Source organism: Notothenia rossii, assembly GCF_949606895.1.
Source record: "Notothenia rossii genome assembly, contig: scaffold_78, whole genome shotgun sequence".
Classification (NCBI taxonomy): domain Eukaryota; kingdom Metazoa; phylum Chordata; class Actinopteri; order Perciformes; family Nototheniidae; genus Notothenia; species Notothenia rossii.
This window is the reverse complement of record NW_027639510.1, coordinates 52,508-69,083: the sequence shown is the minus strand read 5'-3', so window position 1 is coordinate 69,083 and position 16,576 is coordinate 52,508. Positions and strand designations below refer to the sequence as shown.

Sequence of the window (16,576 nt, the reverse complement as noted above, 5' to 3'; positions counted from 1 at the left end):
GGAGGTGCTGATGGAGAGAGAGAGACTGAGGAGGTGCTGATGGAGAGGAGAGAGAGGAGGTGCTGATGGAGAGGAGAGAGAGGAGGTGCTGATGGAGAGAGAGAGACTGAGGAGGTGCTGATGGAGAGTAGAGAGACTGAGGAGGTGCTGATGGAGAGAGAGACAGAGATGAGGTGATGATGGAGAGAGAGAGAGGAAGTGCTGATGGAGAGAGACTGAGGAGGTGCTGATGGAGAGAGAGAGAGAGAGAGGAGGAGCTGGTGGAGAGAGAGAGACTGAGGAGGTGCTGATGGAGAGAGAGAGACTGAGAAGGTGCTGATGGAGAGAGAGACTGAGGAGGTGCTGACTGAGAGGAGAGAGAGAGGAGGTGCTGATGGAGAGAGAGAGAGAGAGACGAGGTGCTGATGGAGAGAGAGATACTGAGGAGGTGCTGATGGAGAGAGAGATACTGAGGAGGTGCTGATGGAGAGAGAGAGAGGAGGTGCTGATGGAGAGAGAGAGAAGAGGTGCTGATGGAGAGAGACTGAGGAGGTGCTGATGGAGAGAGACTGAGGAGATGCTGATGGAGAGGAGAGAGAGAGGAGGTGCTGATGGAGAGAGAGAGATAGAGGAGGTGCTGATGGAGAGAGAGAGATAGAGGAGGTGCTGATGGAGAGAGAGAGAGAGGAGGTGCTGATGGAGAGGAGAGACTGAGGAGGTGCTGATGGAGAGAGAGAGAGAGGAGGTGCTGATGGAGAGAGAGAGAGGAGGTGCTGATGGAGAGGAGAGACTGAGGAGGTGCTGATGGAGAGAGAGAGAGGAGGTGCTGATGGAGAGAGAGAGAGAGAGAGAGAGAGAGAGAGAGAGGAGGTGCTGGTGGAGAGAGAGAGAGGAGGTGCTGATGGAGAGAGAGAGACTGAGGAGGTGCTGATGGAGAGAGAGAGACTGAGGAGGTGCTGATGGAGAGAGAGAGACTGAGGAGGTGCTGATGGAGAGAGAGAGAGAGAGAGAGAGAGAGAGAGAGAGAGAGAGAGAGAGAGAGAGAGAGAGAGAGAGGAGGTGCTGATGGAGATAGAGAGAGGAGGTGCTGACGGAGAGGAGAAAGTGTCAGGTTTGGAGAGGGTGGATCTGGGGCCACTGAGGAGAACCTCGGTTTGGTCGCTGCTAAGTTTGAGGAAGAACCAGGATCTGATCTCCTGTCAGAGAGGTAGCTGGAGGGAGGCTGGAGGACACCCAGCTCTACTGGTCCTCCAGCCTCCCTCCCAGCTGTAAGCAGTCAGAGAGGTAGCTGGAGGGAGGCTGGAGGACACCCAGCTCTACTGGTCCTCCAGCCTCCCTCCCAGCTGTAAGCAGTCAGAGAGGTAGCTGGAGGGAGGCTGGAGGACACCCAGCTCTACTGGTCCTCCAGCCTCCCTCCCAGCTGTAAGCAGTCAGAGAGGTAGCTGGAGGGAGGCTGGAGGACACCCAGCTCTACTGGTCCTCCAGTCTCCCTCCCAGCTGTAAGCAGTCAGAGAGGTAGCTGGAGGGAGGCTGGAGGACACCCAGCTCTACTGGTCCTCCAGCCTCCCTCCCAGCTGTAAGCAGCCAGAGAGGTAGCTAGAGGGAGGCTGGAGGACACCCAGCTCTACTGGTCCTCCAGCCTCCCTCCCAGCTGTAAGCAGTCAGAGAGGTAGCTGGAGGGAGGCTGGAGGACACCCAGCTCTACTGGTCCTCCAGCCTCCCTCCCAGCTGTAAGCAGTCAGAGAGGTAGCTAGAGGGAGGCTGGAGGACCAGTAGAGCTGGGTGTCCTCCAGCCTCCCTCCCAGCTGTAAGCAGTCAGAGAGGTAGCTGGAGGGAGGCTGGAGGACCAGTAGAGCGGGGTATCCTCCACTATCAAAGTGAATGTGGAAATAAAGATAGAGGCAGACATGGCCATGAGGAAGTAGTTGATGAAAAGAAGAGGCCCCAGGACAGAGCCCTGGGGAACACCGGTAGTGACTGGGAGTGGCTGTGGGTTGGATGAACTGACATTATACAGAGGGTGATCACAGTATGAATGCTACCACACGAGTATATGCAGTACAGTAGAGACTTTAATGGTGTCCGCTCAGTAGTCCTGGCGCAGCACAAAGAGAGACAGATGCTTCACAAAGACACATTTATTACATGTTTGTATCACAGATTATAAATCAATATGAAGATGCGGTGTTAACATGAATTCAGAGGGGATGCTACCATCTCTTAGAGGTGACTCGTACATCACAAGGTAATATCTACACTGCTTTGTAACAATTACAATATGCTTCTGGACTCCAGTTATTATACAGACTGTTATCACACAGCGTGAAGAAGACAGGAAGGAAGGAGGTCTCTAAATAAAGTGAGAGTAAAGACGTCTGACAGAAAGACATTAGATAGGCATGCATAGATTCATAAACAGTGTCAAGCAGGACATAACAGATACAACTTTATTCTATCTAATCCACTTCCTCTTCAGGCTGCATGTGAGAAGAAGAGGAGGAAGAGGAGGAGGAAGAAGAAGAAGAGGAAGAAGAGTAGGAAGAGGAAGAAGAGGAGAAGAGGAGGAAGAGATACAAGTGGTTAGAGGCAGAAATAAGAGGCTTGTGTACGCTGCATACTGATAGTACTAATAACAATATTACTACTATCAAATAAAAAAGTACTCCAGGAGTCAGGTTTCTAAAGAGTTGTTGAGGTTGGTTACCTGGAAGAGGTCGAGGCCCTGAGCCTCCGTCAGGTCGTACGGCCGAATGATCCCGTCCTCCTGGATCAGACGAACAGGACGCAGCCTGGAGACCTCCTCTGTGGACTCTGCAGCTCTACACACACACACACACACACACACACACACACACACACACACACACACACACACACACACACACACACACACACACACACACACACACACACACACACACACACACACACACACACACACACACACACACACACACACACACACACACACACACACACACACACACACACACACACACACACACACACACACACACACACACACACACACACACACACACACAGAGAGAGTGATCTGAGATCAGTACAGTCATCAGAGTGATTTCAGATCAGTGGATCAGAGACCGGATCAGGGCTCAAAGTGCTGTCAGTGCTCACCTTTCATGACCTCTACAGAGACAGCATGAAACGCAACGTCAACAGGTTAACAGGAAGTGACACAGGTCACATGACAGGATGGAGGTCTCTGAGGCTGCTTGGAAATGTTTCAGGAACGCAAGCAGAGGCCACAACTGACTCACTAAAACACATTAATCCAGCTGTTTACACCTATATACCCATATATACACCTATGTGCCTATATGTACCAATATATACCCATATATACACCTATGTGCCTATATGTACCAATATATACCCATATATACACCTATGTGCCTATATGTACCAATATATACCCATATATACACCTATGTGCCTATATGTACCAATATATACCCATATATACACCTATGTACACCTATGTACCTATATGTACCCATATATACACCTATGTACCTATATGTACCCATGTATAGCCATATATACACCTATGTATCCATATATACCCACATATACCCACATATACCCATATAGACACCTATGTACCTATATGTACCCATATATAGACCTATGTATCCATATATACCCATATATACCCCTATATACGCATATATACCCAAAAAACACCTATGTACCCACATATAGCCATATATACCCCTATATATACATATATACGCATACATACCCATATAGACACCTATGTACCTATATGTACCCATTTATAGCCATATATACATATATACCCACATATACCCATATAGACACCTATGTACCCATATATACCCCTATATATACATATATACGCATACATACCCATATATACCCCCATATACACACGGCTGCAGCTCTTCACTCACTGAAGATAAAAAAAGCTTGACTCAAGTCTTCAGCTGTAGTATTATTAAATATAAAATGCTAAAAATCTTGATCCTTAAAGTCCTTTTCCGGACGATCTTAGATTGAGATTAATTCCACTTCCTTCGCTCCATGACCACAGCATGCTGGAGTTGATCTGTCTGAGAAGATGCCGGAAATAAAATGTAACTAACTGCTGATAAACAGCTCTTTAAAGTGAGCTAACTTCCTGTGAGGTTTAGGGTCATGTGACCTCCTGGGGGGCGTGGCCTCACAATGCTGGGGCGGGGCTACGAGCAGTGACAGCATGAATCAGGACTCGATGGACAGATGGAGATTTTATTTCAACACGATGCAGGACTTACCTTCGTCTGCTGCAGGAACAAAAACAGCAACAACAACATGCACAAACACACGCCAAAGCTGCCCCCCCACTATATCATATTATAGATTCATATTGCATAATAACACTACAGGCTGCTTCCCCCCGGATATCATATAATAGATGTATAAATATAGATATCAAACTGCAGGAGCAGCGGTGAAGGAGGTCAGCTTTAACGCGTGAAAGGACAAATACTCACACCAGAAGAAAAGAAAGAAAAGAAAGAACCAAACTCCGGGACACGACGACACGAGACAGAAAACAGAAACAGATCATTAGTGAGCAGAAGAAAAGCAGACAGGAAGTGTCTGCTGTAGACAGGAAGTACCTCTGGATGCCGTGGAAGGTGCTGCTGGCCATGTCCACGATGCCCCCGGTGGGCCGGGCCACCACGCCCACCAGACCCTTCCCGATACCCTTAAAGAAGCCGGCCGCGCCCTCCTTCCTGGCCCCTGCATAAACATATAGATTATACACCTGCACAGTATATACCCCTATATATACACCTGTACAGTATACCCCTATTTATACCCCTATATATACACCTGTACAGTATACCCCTATTTATACCCCTATATATACACCTGTACAGTATACCCCTATGTATACCCCTATATATACACCTGTACAGTATACCCCTATGTATACCCCTATATATACACCTGTACAGTATACCCCTATTTATACCCCTATATATACACCTGTACAGTATACCCCTATTTATACCCCTATATATACACCTGTACAGTATACCCCTATGTATACCCCTATATATACACCTGTACAGTATACCCCTATTTATACCCCTATATATACACCTGTACAGTATACCCCTATATATACACCTGCACAGTATACCCCTATTTATACCCCTATATATACACCTGTACAGTATACCCCTAGTTATACCCCTATATATACACCTGTACAGTATACCCCTATTTATACCCCTATATATACACCTGTACAGTATACCCCTATTTATACCCCTATATATACACCTGTACAGTATACCCCTATTTATACCCCTATATATACACCTGTACAGTATACCCCTATTTATACCCCTATATATACACCTGTACAGTATACCCCTATTTATACCCCTATATATACACCTGTACAGTATACCCCTATTTATACCCCTATAGAGCTCCTGCGGATGATGTCACATATGCTGGTCACGTGACGAGAAACGAAGGGGGCAGCCATTTTGGCAGTAATCGCGTCAGTAAATTCATTGGCAGGCACTGGCAGACTGTCGAGGATGGTGGATAACTGCTGTGCACCAGGTTGCACAAATAGGCGTGGGAAGAAGAAAGGTGTATCTTATTATCGCATTCCAAAAGACGCGGAGAGGAGGGAAAAGTGGATCGCAGCGATTAAAAGAGCCAGGAGCCGTCTGAACAAGACTGAAAGATGGGACCCCCCGGCCGTTTGCTTTCGCTTATGCAGTGATCACTTCATATCAGGTGGGTGAAGGAATACAGTACAATGCTACAAAAAGTTTTCAAAAAGCAAAAATACAAACTAGTTTCAGACGCACTGCAGTAGCTATCCAAGCTAATAAACAAACATGCTAACGTGACACTGCCGTAGCTAGACAAGCTAATAAACAAACAATGCTAACGTGACACTGCCTATCAAACTGGAATAATTTAATACTTACCCTTGCAGTGATGATGCCGAAGTTTTTGGATGTAAGACTCCACAGTTGAATGTTGTTTACGAAGCCGGACTGACACCATTTGTAAGCCTCCAAGCTTTTGTAAGCTCTGAGGGAGTCTCCTGAGTACACTGATGGAAAGCTTACAAGATAGCTGTGGATGTCCGCGTAGCGCAAGTCGGGTACATCGTCTTCAGAGCAGGAGGTTATGCTCTTGAAAAGCACACCGGGTGCATTATATGGGTCGCTTATATTTAATCTTTCTAATTTTGTACTATAAAGCCGAATTTCACTTGAATTAAAATGAGATGTATACTCGCACGGTAGGAAAACGCTGGCGCCGGTCGTCATGTTTACTGCCAAAATGGTGGCTGATAACCAAAAGTCACGTGACCGCAGGAGCTCTATATATACACCTGTACAGTATACCCCTATTTATACCCCTATATATACACCTGTACAGTATACCCCTATTTATACCCCTATATATACACCTGTACAGTATACCCCTATTTATACCCCTATATATACACCTGTACAGTATACCCCTATTTATACCCCTATATATACACCTGTACAGTATACCCCTATTTATACCCCTATATATACACCTGTACAGTATACCCCTATTTATACCCCTATATATACACCTGTACAGTACCCCTATTTATACCCCTATATATACACCTGTACAGTATACCCCTATGTATACCCCTATATATACACCTGTACAGTACCCCTATTTATACCCCTATATATACACCTGTACAGTATACCCCTATTTATACCCCTATATATACACCTGTACAGTATACCCCTATTTATACCCCTATATATACACCTGTACAGTATACCCCTATTTATACCTCTATATATACACCTGTACAGTATACCCCTATTTATACCCCTATATATACACCTATAACTCTATATAAACACCTGTATATACCCTTATATATGTGACCTGCTCCATCGAAATCAGTCGCATTGACCCGAAGACACATTTTGAGTTGTATACACTGCTGGAAAGAGGAGATTCCTAGCTTTCTAATGATATCAGGATTGTTTTTGTTCTCCAAATATTAAGCGAAATATGTCACATGATATAATGACTGTCACCGAGTCATCATTCTGAGAAAAAGGCCTTCAAAGTTTCCTCCTCTCTGGAATCCATCGATCTGATTGGTTATTAGCAAATGATCAAAATACTACAGAGGGAAGATATTTTTGTTTGGATAACTGGTCTGGGGGAAGCTCGCGAGTGTGTGTGTGTATACGTGTGTGTGTGTGTGTGCGTGTATACGTGTGTGTGTGTTTGTGTCTTTTTGCGTTTGTGTGTATTGCATTTGTTTCCCGGGGAAAACCCTAACGAGAAACACCGGCTGTTGTCATGCCTGCTGTGACGTTAAGTTACTCCGTTCTCCGCTTGTAATTATGCCGTTACAAGCTTCAAAGTTGTATTTATCATCTGAATTTACCGAAACAAGTTTAATATTCTGAAAGCCAAGACTTTGTTTAATTGAAATCAGATGAAAACAAACTGTAACGGACCCTGCCGTGTTATTTATGATTACTCTACGCTTACATTCATAATGTCAGCTGGAGGGAGGGAGGCGGCGCTGAGGAAGAGCAGATTGCCTGTCATCTTCCCTTTACAAGCTTAAAGAATGTATTTATCGTGTGAGTTTGGAAATAAAAAGTTGCATATTCTGAAAACCAAGACTTTGTTTGTTTAAAATCAAACAAAACATCCGAACCCCAAAAAATAGTTTTTTACTCAAATCCACGTTTATTTTCAAATGAGCCGTTGCGACTTCCGACTGATTTCGATAGAGCGGGTCACATATATCTACCAATATATATCCATACATACCTATATTTGTATATATCTAGGTATACTCATCTATATATACCGATATACAGTATCTATATTCAGCTATTCTTGATGTATAACCAGGTTAACTCACCCTCCACAGGTTTGGTGACAATTCCTGTAACTCCCCCCAGGACGCCCTGCAGAGAGAGAGGCCATCAGATGTTGATTAGTATATTATATATACTCCAGAGAGCTAGGACCCAGCGGTTTCCTCTCAGGAAGGGTCAGAGCTCCAGAGAGCTAGGACTCAGCAGTTTCCTCTCAGGAAGGGTCAGAGCTCCAGAGAGCTAGGACCCAGCGGTTTCCTCTCAGGAAGGGTCAGAGCTCCAGAGAGCTAGGACCCAGCGGCAGTGGCGGCGCCAGGGGGGAGCTAGGGAGTCTAGCTCGGGAGTCTAGCAATCCAATTGCCAAAGCACCCCCTAAGCACCCCCAAGAAATGTATGTTTTTTTTTGTTGTTGAATTTTATGAATTTTTTTAAATTAAATGAAATTAGAAAGATTATTGATTACATCAATGCAAATGTGAAACAAACAAATGTTTGACCAAAAACATAAAGCCAACACAGGTGATTAGGCCAATGGCCAGCACCCATTAGATTTTTGACCTACCCATAGGCTAAATTACTTTGTGACACTTTAGTGACTTCCTGTTAGCTGCAACGCCAAATTATTTGCTAACAGCAAAGTGACAAATGGATCGATTTTTAGTCCTTAAACGTCCACGTGTGGACACTCAATCAAAACCACCTGAAAGCGAGAGGGATTCTGCACTTAATAGGCCTCGTGAATACAAGTAGCTTACTTCTGGCTCTCTGTGTTTCATTCAAGCTCTGCTCTGTGTGTGTGTGGCACGAGCCATTTTGTGTGCGTGCGCGAGCACCGGTGGGTCTCTACCGGAGATCGTTGTGGTTAGCATCTGGTGCTAGCCAGCCAAGCTAACGGATATAAGGAGCTTTTTCAACAACAAGGTGGAGGGAGAACTCTCTCCTGTCAGACTGAGAGTCTCAGATAACCTCAGCTCAGGTGAAGTAAAGGACTCTCAGTGTTTAGATAGTTAACTTTAGTGTAGTTATCTCAGTGGGTCTCAAACGTTTTGTTTTAAAAGGGGAGTGATTTGTAAAATATCTTTAAAGAAATAGTAAATCTGTTTACAGTTCTGTTTCATATGTATGTTGTGAGATGTATCCATAGATCTCTTCATTTTGCTCTCAAAGTGCACCAGATTGATGCTTTTAACTTCAATATTTAAAAAATCTTCGGGAGCATTTCAAAATGCAAGATGGGGGGGTGGGGGGGTACTAGTGGATCGCCGGAGCTGTTAGATTAACATTAACATGCTTATATTGTAGTTCTAAGTGCAATGCCTTGCGGCCTGGAGCACCATCCTTGATGGAGCATATGTGTGGGCAGGAAAGGAGTGAGCAGAGAGTAGAGTAGTTGTCGATTTTTGTTCTGTTTTCTGTGACTATCTGCCTCACCCTGTCAGACTTTCAGTTGCGTGCGCTACTAAAGAGACGTGTTACCATGGAAACCAAACAATGGTTCAGCTGTATTAAACTCTGAGTCGAAACAGTTGTGTGTAAATCTGATTTTGTGTAAATCGGGAGAGATGCGGGAGAAATATGACCCCGGGAGGAAACCGGGAGAGGGCAATGAAATCGGGAGTCTCCCGCGAAAATCGGGAGGGTTGACAAGTATGAGTTGCAGCAGAACATTCCACTGTAGCGCTGATGCATTAATGGGAAACCCTTAAAGTTTGAGCACCCTCTATGAAACGTCAAGCTACCCCACAGCACCCCCTAGAGAAAATCTCTGGCGCCGCCACTGCCTAGCGGTTTCCTCTCAGAAAGGGTCCGAACCCTAGAGAGCTAGGACCCAGCGGTTTCCTCTCACGAAGGGCCCGAGCTCCAGAGAGCTAGGACCCAGCGGTTTCCTGTCAGAAAGGGTCCGAACCCTAGAGAGCTAGGACCCAGCGGTTTCCTCTCACGAAGGGTCAGAACTCCAGAGAGCTAGGACCCAGCGGTTTCCTCTCAGAAAGGGTCCGAACCCTAGAGAGCTAGGACCCAGCGGTTTCCTCTCACGAAGGGTCAGAACTCCAGAGAGCTAGGACCCAGCGGTTTCCTGTCAGGAAGGGTCAGAACTCCAGAGAGCTAGGAAGTTTTAGCAAACTTTTCAAAACTCCTCCAGGAGGACAGATCATAAAAATGTCCATTCTCGACAGAATACCCACATATCATATGTGATGTTAATTTGCCAGGGAATAGTAAGTCGCTCGAAAGATGAGGTAGTAGGTCACGGGAGAACACACAGTTTTTGAGGAATTATATGTGTCAACCAAACATCGTCTGACGAGATTCCGGACCTGAGGCTATCCAGGCATCGATGGGTCTGTTCAACACTGCGTACATTTTTAAATGTTTGTTATCTTATTATTTGAGGTACTACGGTAGTCCTGACCTTCAGCAGTCCTTTCCCTCCTTTGGCTAGACTCTCTCCGAAGTCTCGGGGCGGGCGGTTCATCTCCTCGCGGCGCTTCTGTTGGAACTCTTTATCCATGGTGATGGCGGCCAGACCTTTCCCCACCGAGCCTGTGATCCTGGAGACGACCCCTGCAGCGCCCCCTGCATGAGAAAACACACTATTACATTATCCAGCATGCAACACTGGAGATGACCCCTGCATCGCCCCCTGCAGGACGAGCAGAAAACACACTATCACATTTGTATTTCCACATGTATATTTTTTACTTTTTTTATGCTATTTTATTTCTATTTGAGATGTTAACATTTTAGATTGTTTATTCCTAATTTTCTCTAATGTACAATGCCTTGTCTTTTGATGCTGCTGCAACACAAACATTTCACACATTGGGATCAATAAAGTACTTCTTATCTTATCTTACCCAGGATGCAAAGCTGGATACCATGCCTGCAGCACCCCCTGCAGGACCCAGCAGAACACTCCATCTCCGAACAACATTACCCAGCATGCACCTCCTCAGAACGACTTTACCCAGCATGCACCTCTACAAACACACTGTGTAGAAGAATAACTCACCGACGGTGTTTCCCAGCAGGGTGCGGACCCCAATGGCGAAGCCCTCAGCAAACTCCTCCGGGCCCTGGACGGCTCCCTGAGGGACGCCACAGCAAACATGTGATCCTGGCACATCTGAGGACCAGTTTCCCGGTTGAAAATGATTTAAAAAGTGTGTGTTACCTGGAAAGGCTCGTAGAAAAAGGCCTCCACGCCCTCGGACAGACCTCGGATCAGTCCGAACGGGTTCCCCAGGACGTCCAGACCCAAAACCAGAACATACATCTGCTTCAGGAACTGCAGTCATAAACACACACACATATCATATTATATATCTGCAGACATATATAAAATAATCCGAAAACTGCAGTCTGATCTTGCTTTTATAAGAAAACGTTAGATTTGATGTACCTGCTCGCTGTAATGCCGGACCACCGCCCACATCAGCTTCTCTCTGCGATAAAACTGGTACTTCACCTCGAAGAAGGCCAGCCTGAAGAGAGGAGCAGGGACATCATACAAAGGAAACAGGAAGCAGGGAACAGGGAACAGGAAACAGGAAACAGGGAACAGGAAGCAGGATACAGGATGCAGGATACAGGAAGCAGGGAACAGAAAGAAAAGAACAGGAAGCAGGATACAGGAAGCAGGAATAAAGGAAGCAGGGAGCAGAAAGCAAAGAACAGGAAGTAGGACTCTCCCTCACTTGAAGACGATGTCGTCCACGTCAGTCAGCGTGGCTCCGATGCTCTGCAGCAGCAGGTTCAGACTCTGCATCGCCTCGGGAGACTCCTCTGAGCCGGAGGAGCCCAGAGACAGACTCAGGTGCAGCTGCAACATGTAACATATACACTTATTATATCATTAATGTAACTATTATATAACATATTTATTATGTATCAAATATGTTATGTGTGGACCTTGATGGGGGAGATGTGGAAGTGTTGGAAGAAGCTGAGAGTGGACTGGTCAGAGAGCGAAGTCTCCATCAGCTCCGTCTGAAGCTTCTTCAGGTCTTTATCCAGCAGCCCGGCCTGAAACAGGGATATACTGTTTGAATTCTGTACATTTATATATACTTCTATTACTTCTATTTCTACGTCTCTACCTTCTGCCGCTCGGCATGAAGCTCAGCAGCGGGGGTGAACAGAGCCAAGATGGCCGACAGGAAACCCTGATCGATCTTCACCGCCATTTCCTGAACCAGAGCCATGAAGTACCTGAATAGTAGAGAGTGACACACTTGGTTTACCCTCACGTTAAAGTGGTTTATCTCACTTTCCACTGGTGGTCACTCACTTGATCTGCATGACGTTGCTGTGCCGGTTGAACCTCGTGATTACGGACACTTCGATGAAGGGCTTCGGCTCTGTGGAGGCAGGGCTCCGAGTTAAAATCACACACTGAATCACGAATACATTTAAAAAAAAAAAGTTTAACGAAGAGGATCCACCTGAGTCCAGAGCGATGGATTTGGGCGGAGGAACGGGATGGAAGACAATTGGGAAGATGGCGCCGGGCAACTGGTTGTCCACCTGCAAACAGAGAGTGTCAGACAGGTGTGTGTGTGTGAGTGTGTGTGTGTGTGTGTGTGTGTGTGTGTGTGTGTGTGTGTGTGTGTACCTGCAGCCAGTGCAGTTGGGCCCTCAGACAGCGCTGGTGCTGCGACTGCTTGAACTCGACCTGGATCCCAGACAGGAAGTTCCTCCTCACCTGGCAGGAAATGGGCTTCCGCATCATCATTGTGGCTCTGCCCAGGTTCACCTGTAACATCATGACATGACACACAGTCAGCGGACAGATCACATGATCAACTGATAGTGGTGTGTGTGACCTCTGACCTCCAGGTGAGTCTCCAGAGTGACCCAGCCGCCGCCACCCCCGCCACCCTGCTTCTGAAACGCCTCCTCCAGCAGGTTGATGTTCTTCTGGCTGAAGGGCTTCCAGCGGCTCTTTGGCTTCATCTCCCACACCACACCTGAGCTACACACACACACACACACACACACACACACACACACACACACACACACACACACACACACACACACACACACACACACACACACACACACACACACACACACACACACACACACACACACACACACACACACACACACACACACACACACAGTGATATCAGTCAGTGGTTCTCTGGGAACTGAGGGTTTCTCATAGTTTAGTTAGTTAATTGGTTTAGATCATGTACAAAAATAACCTACATCTCAAACTATACAAGATGCTTTGTACCATACAATTCAATAACAACATTAACATATTTCATACATTCGCGATAAATATTCACACAATCCACATTTAAAGGTTAAATCTGTATCCTGAACCGTCCGGCTGAACGCACACTGCTACTGCTATAATCATTATGATGAGGAAGATGAAGATACCTGGTGATGCCGATGTAAGCGACCTCCTGCCTCCCTCTGTTGTTGACCAATGAGAGTCCGAGGTTCTGCAGAGAAACCTTCACTTCCTGTTCAAACTGCTCCAGCTCCTCCGCCTGCCGAGCCTTCGTCACCACGGCAACATCTTCGGTGAAAAGAAGAACCCGCTGCCGTCCGTCGAGGAAGGAAACCCAATGGACCTGAGACCGGCTGTCGTAGGAGAACTGGCCCACATCGTCCTGAACACATCAGAACCACAGAGACTAGAACCAGAGACTAGAACCAGCGACTAGAACCAGAGACTAGAACCAGAGAGACCCAGAACAGAGGAACACATGGTAGTGGGTGTAGCGGCCAAAATCATATAGAAATAAAACTGATGTTTAACTTAAAATAATGCTGAGGCACCAGTTAGTGAATCTGACGCAGGGCAATGATCCAGGTCCAGACAAGAGTCTTCGTTTCATTCCAGTAACAAGGTACATTCAACATGTTTCCTATATTTCGTTCCTTAAGCCTTTCCTATGGCTTTCCTTTCTTCTGGTTTGAAATACCCTGTGTAAGATTCGCTAACTGGTGCCTCAGCGGCAGTGTTATTTAAGTTGTCATGGTCCAACTTACTCTGTATTCCCTGTACAGCACTTGAGGTTGTTTAAAATGTGCTATAAAGATTGAGGACATTTGGGTGGGCTTGCTTGCAAACTCTAAAGGTTAGCCGTCGTTTACAGTCTCTACTAATGTGGCCTGTGGAGAGACAGCCAGAGCATAAGCCCTTGATGATGGGGTGATGAGGGTGATGGGGGTAATGAGGGTGATGAGGGTAATGAGGGTAATGGGGGTGATGAGGGTGATGAGGGTAATGAGGGTGATGGGGGTGATGAGGGTAATGAGGGTGATGAGGGTAATGAGGGTGATGAGGGTGATGGGGGTGGTGAGGGTGATGAGGGTAAGGAGGGTGATGAGGGTGATGAGGGTAATGAGGGTGATGAGGGTAATGGGGGTGATGGGGGTAATGAGGGTAATGGGGTTAATAGGGGTAATGGGGGTGATGAGGGTAATGAGGGTGATGGGGGTAATGAGGGTGATGGGGGAATGAGGGTGATGAGGGTAAAGAGGGTGATGAGGGTAATGAGGGTAATGAGGGTGATGAGGGTAATGAGGGTGATGGAGGTAATGAGGGTGATGAGGGTAATGAGGGTGATGGAGGTAATGAGGGTGATGAGGGTAATGAGGGTGATGAGGGTAATGAGGGTGATGGAGGTAATGAGGGTGATGAGGGTAATGAGGGTGATGAGGGTGATGAGGGTAATGAGGGTAATGACGGTGATGAGGGTAATGAGGGTAATGAGGGTGATGGAGGTGATGAGGTTGATGAGGGTAATGAGGGTGATGGAGGGTAATGAGGGTAATGAGGGTGATGGAGGGTAATGAGGGTGATGAGGTTGATGAGGGTGATGAGGTTAATGAGGGTAATGGGGGTAATGAGGGTAATGAGGGTAATGGAGGTGATGAGGGTGATGAGGGTAATGAGGGTAATGAGGGTGATGAGGGTAATGAGGGTAATGGGGGTGATGAGGGTAATGGGGGTAATGAGGGTGATGGGGGTAATGAGGGTAATGAGGGTAATGGGGGTAATGAGGGTGATGAGGGTAATGAGGGTAATGAGGGTAATGAGGGTGATGAGGCTAATGAGGGTAATGAGGGTGATGAGGGTAATGAGGGTGATGAGGGTAATGAGGGTAATGAGGGTGATGAGGGTAATGAGGGTAATGGAGGTGATGAGGGTGATGAGGGTAATGAGGGTAATGAGGGTGATGAGGGTAATGAGGGTAATGAGGGTGATGAGGGTAATGAGGGTAATGAGGGTGATGAGGGTGATGAGGGTAATGAGGGTAATGAGGGTAATGAGGGTGATGAGGGTGATGGAGGTGATGAGGGTGATGGGGGTAATGAGGGTGATGAGGTTAATGAGGGTGATGAGGGTAATGAGGGTGATGAGGTTAATGAGGGTGATGAGGGTAATGGGGGTGATGAGGGTAATGAGGGTGATGAGGGTAATGAGGGTGATGGAGGTGATGAGGGTGATGGGGTTAATGAGGGTGATTAGGTTAATGAGGGTGATGAGGGTAATGAGGGTGATGAGGGTGATGAGGGTGATGGAGGTGATGAGGGTGATGGGGGTAATGAGGGTGATGAGGTTAATGAGGGTGATGAGGGTAATGAGGGTGATGAGGGTGATGAGGGTAATGAGGGTGATGAGGTTAATGAGGGTGATGAGGGTAATGGGGGTGATGAGGGTAACGAGGGTAATGAGGGTGATGGAGGTGATGAGGGTGATGGGGTTAATGAGGGTGATTAGGTTAATGAGGGTGATGAGGGTGATGAGGTTAATGGGGGTGATGAGGGTAATGAGGGTAATGAGGGTGATGGAGGTGATGAGGGTGATGGGGGTAATGAGGGTGATTAGGTTAATGAGGGTGATGAGGGTAATGAGGGTGATGGGGGTAATGAGGGTAATGAGGGTGATGAGGTTAATGAGGGTGATGAGGGTAATGAGGGTGATGAGGGTAATGAGGGTGATGGAGGTGATGAGGGTGATGGGGGTAATGAGGGTGATGAGGTTAATGAGGGTGATGAGGGTAATGAGGGTGATGAGGGTAATGAGGGTGATTAGGGTAATGTCAGACCTTTAGCAGGTCCAGGTCTCTGTGGTTCTCCATGCAGCTCCAGCTGAGCAACCTCTCTCCGGACGGGTCGTCCCAAGCGAAGAGCCGAGCCTCTCCTGGGTTAAGGTCCTGGACCCCCGCCGAGCCGCTGGGAACAGATACAGGTTAGGAGCCGCATTTAAGTTAATTTTGTTTTGATCTATTTGCAACTTTTATCAATGCATTTTTCAATTGCAGCAAGAAGTGCGCCTTGCTCAGGTGAGGGCGGGGCTAAAACTTTAAGTTGGAGGAGCGGTGTGTGACAGGACAGCAGCAGGAAGCAGATCTACTGTCACTGATCTTAGTCTCAGTCAAACAGATTATTAAGATCTGCTGCTGAAGTTTAAGCTGCAAGTTGATATTGCTTTCGTATTTGTTTTTTGGCAATACACGTTCAAGATCAACCAATCAAAACGTCCAGTGGATTTTTTTACCCAAGCTGCGAATCTGACAGTCCCCAAGTTCTTCATGTGGCCAAGAAAAGAAACATATAAGACAAACTGATAGGATTTTGGCCATTACATACAGTATATAACTTCAATCTGTGTGTGTGTGTGTGTGTGTGTGTGTGTGTGTGTGTGTGTGTGTGTG

The 16,576-nt window shown here is 46.6% G+C and overlaps 1 protein-coding gene across 5 annotated transcripts in view; it reads right to left on the bottom strand.

Moving 5' to 3' along the window:
• The window catches only part of LOC307027741 (intermembrane lipid transfer protein VPS13C-like), a 62,017-nt gene that overhangs the window by 20,636 nt on the left and 24,805 nt on the right, over positions 1–16,576 (bottom strand). For 4 of the 5 annotated variants that reach the window (XM_079696043.1, XM_079696044.1, XM_079696045.1 and 1 more), the window contains exons 15-30: positions 15,968–16,094; positions 13,284–13,519; positions 12,720–12,861; positions 12,502–12,642; positions 12,332–12,413; positions 12,178–12,247; positions 11,987–12,098; positions 11,799–11,912; positions 11,585–11,709; positions 11,290–11,371; positions 11,062–11,175; positions 10,900–10,975; positions 10,300–10,463; positions 7,934–7,979; positions 4,629–4,752; positions 2,684–2,798 (exon numbers count right to left, since the gene is read on the bottom strand). In XM_079696043.1, coding sequence (XP_079552169.1) covers positions 2,684–2,798; positions 4,629–4,752; positions 7,934–7,979; positions 10,300–10,463; positions 10,900–10,975; positions 11,062–11,175; positions 11,290–11,371; positions 11,585–11,709; positions 11,799–11,912; positions 11,987–12,098; positions 12,178–12,247; positions 12,332–12,413; positions 12,502–12,642; positions 12,720–12,861; positions 13,284–13,519; positions 15,968–16,094 — 1,870 coding nt within the window. Of the gene's footprint in view, positions 1–2,033; positions 2,457–2,683; positions 2,799–4,628; positions 4,753–7,933; positions 7,980–10,299; positions 10,464–10,899; positions 10,976–11,061; positions 11,176–11,289; positions 11,372–11,584; positions 11,710–11,798; positions 11,913–11,986; positions 12,099–12,177; positions 12,248–12,331; positions 12,414–12,501; positions 12,643–12,719; positions 12,862–13,283; positions 13,520–15,967; positions 16,095–16,576 lie in introns of those variants that run through there. The other variant, XM_079696047.1, reaches the window with a different exon arrangement.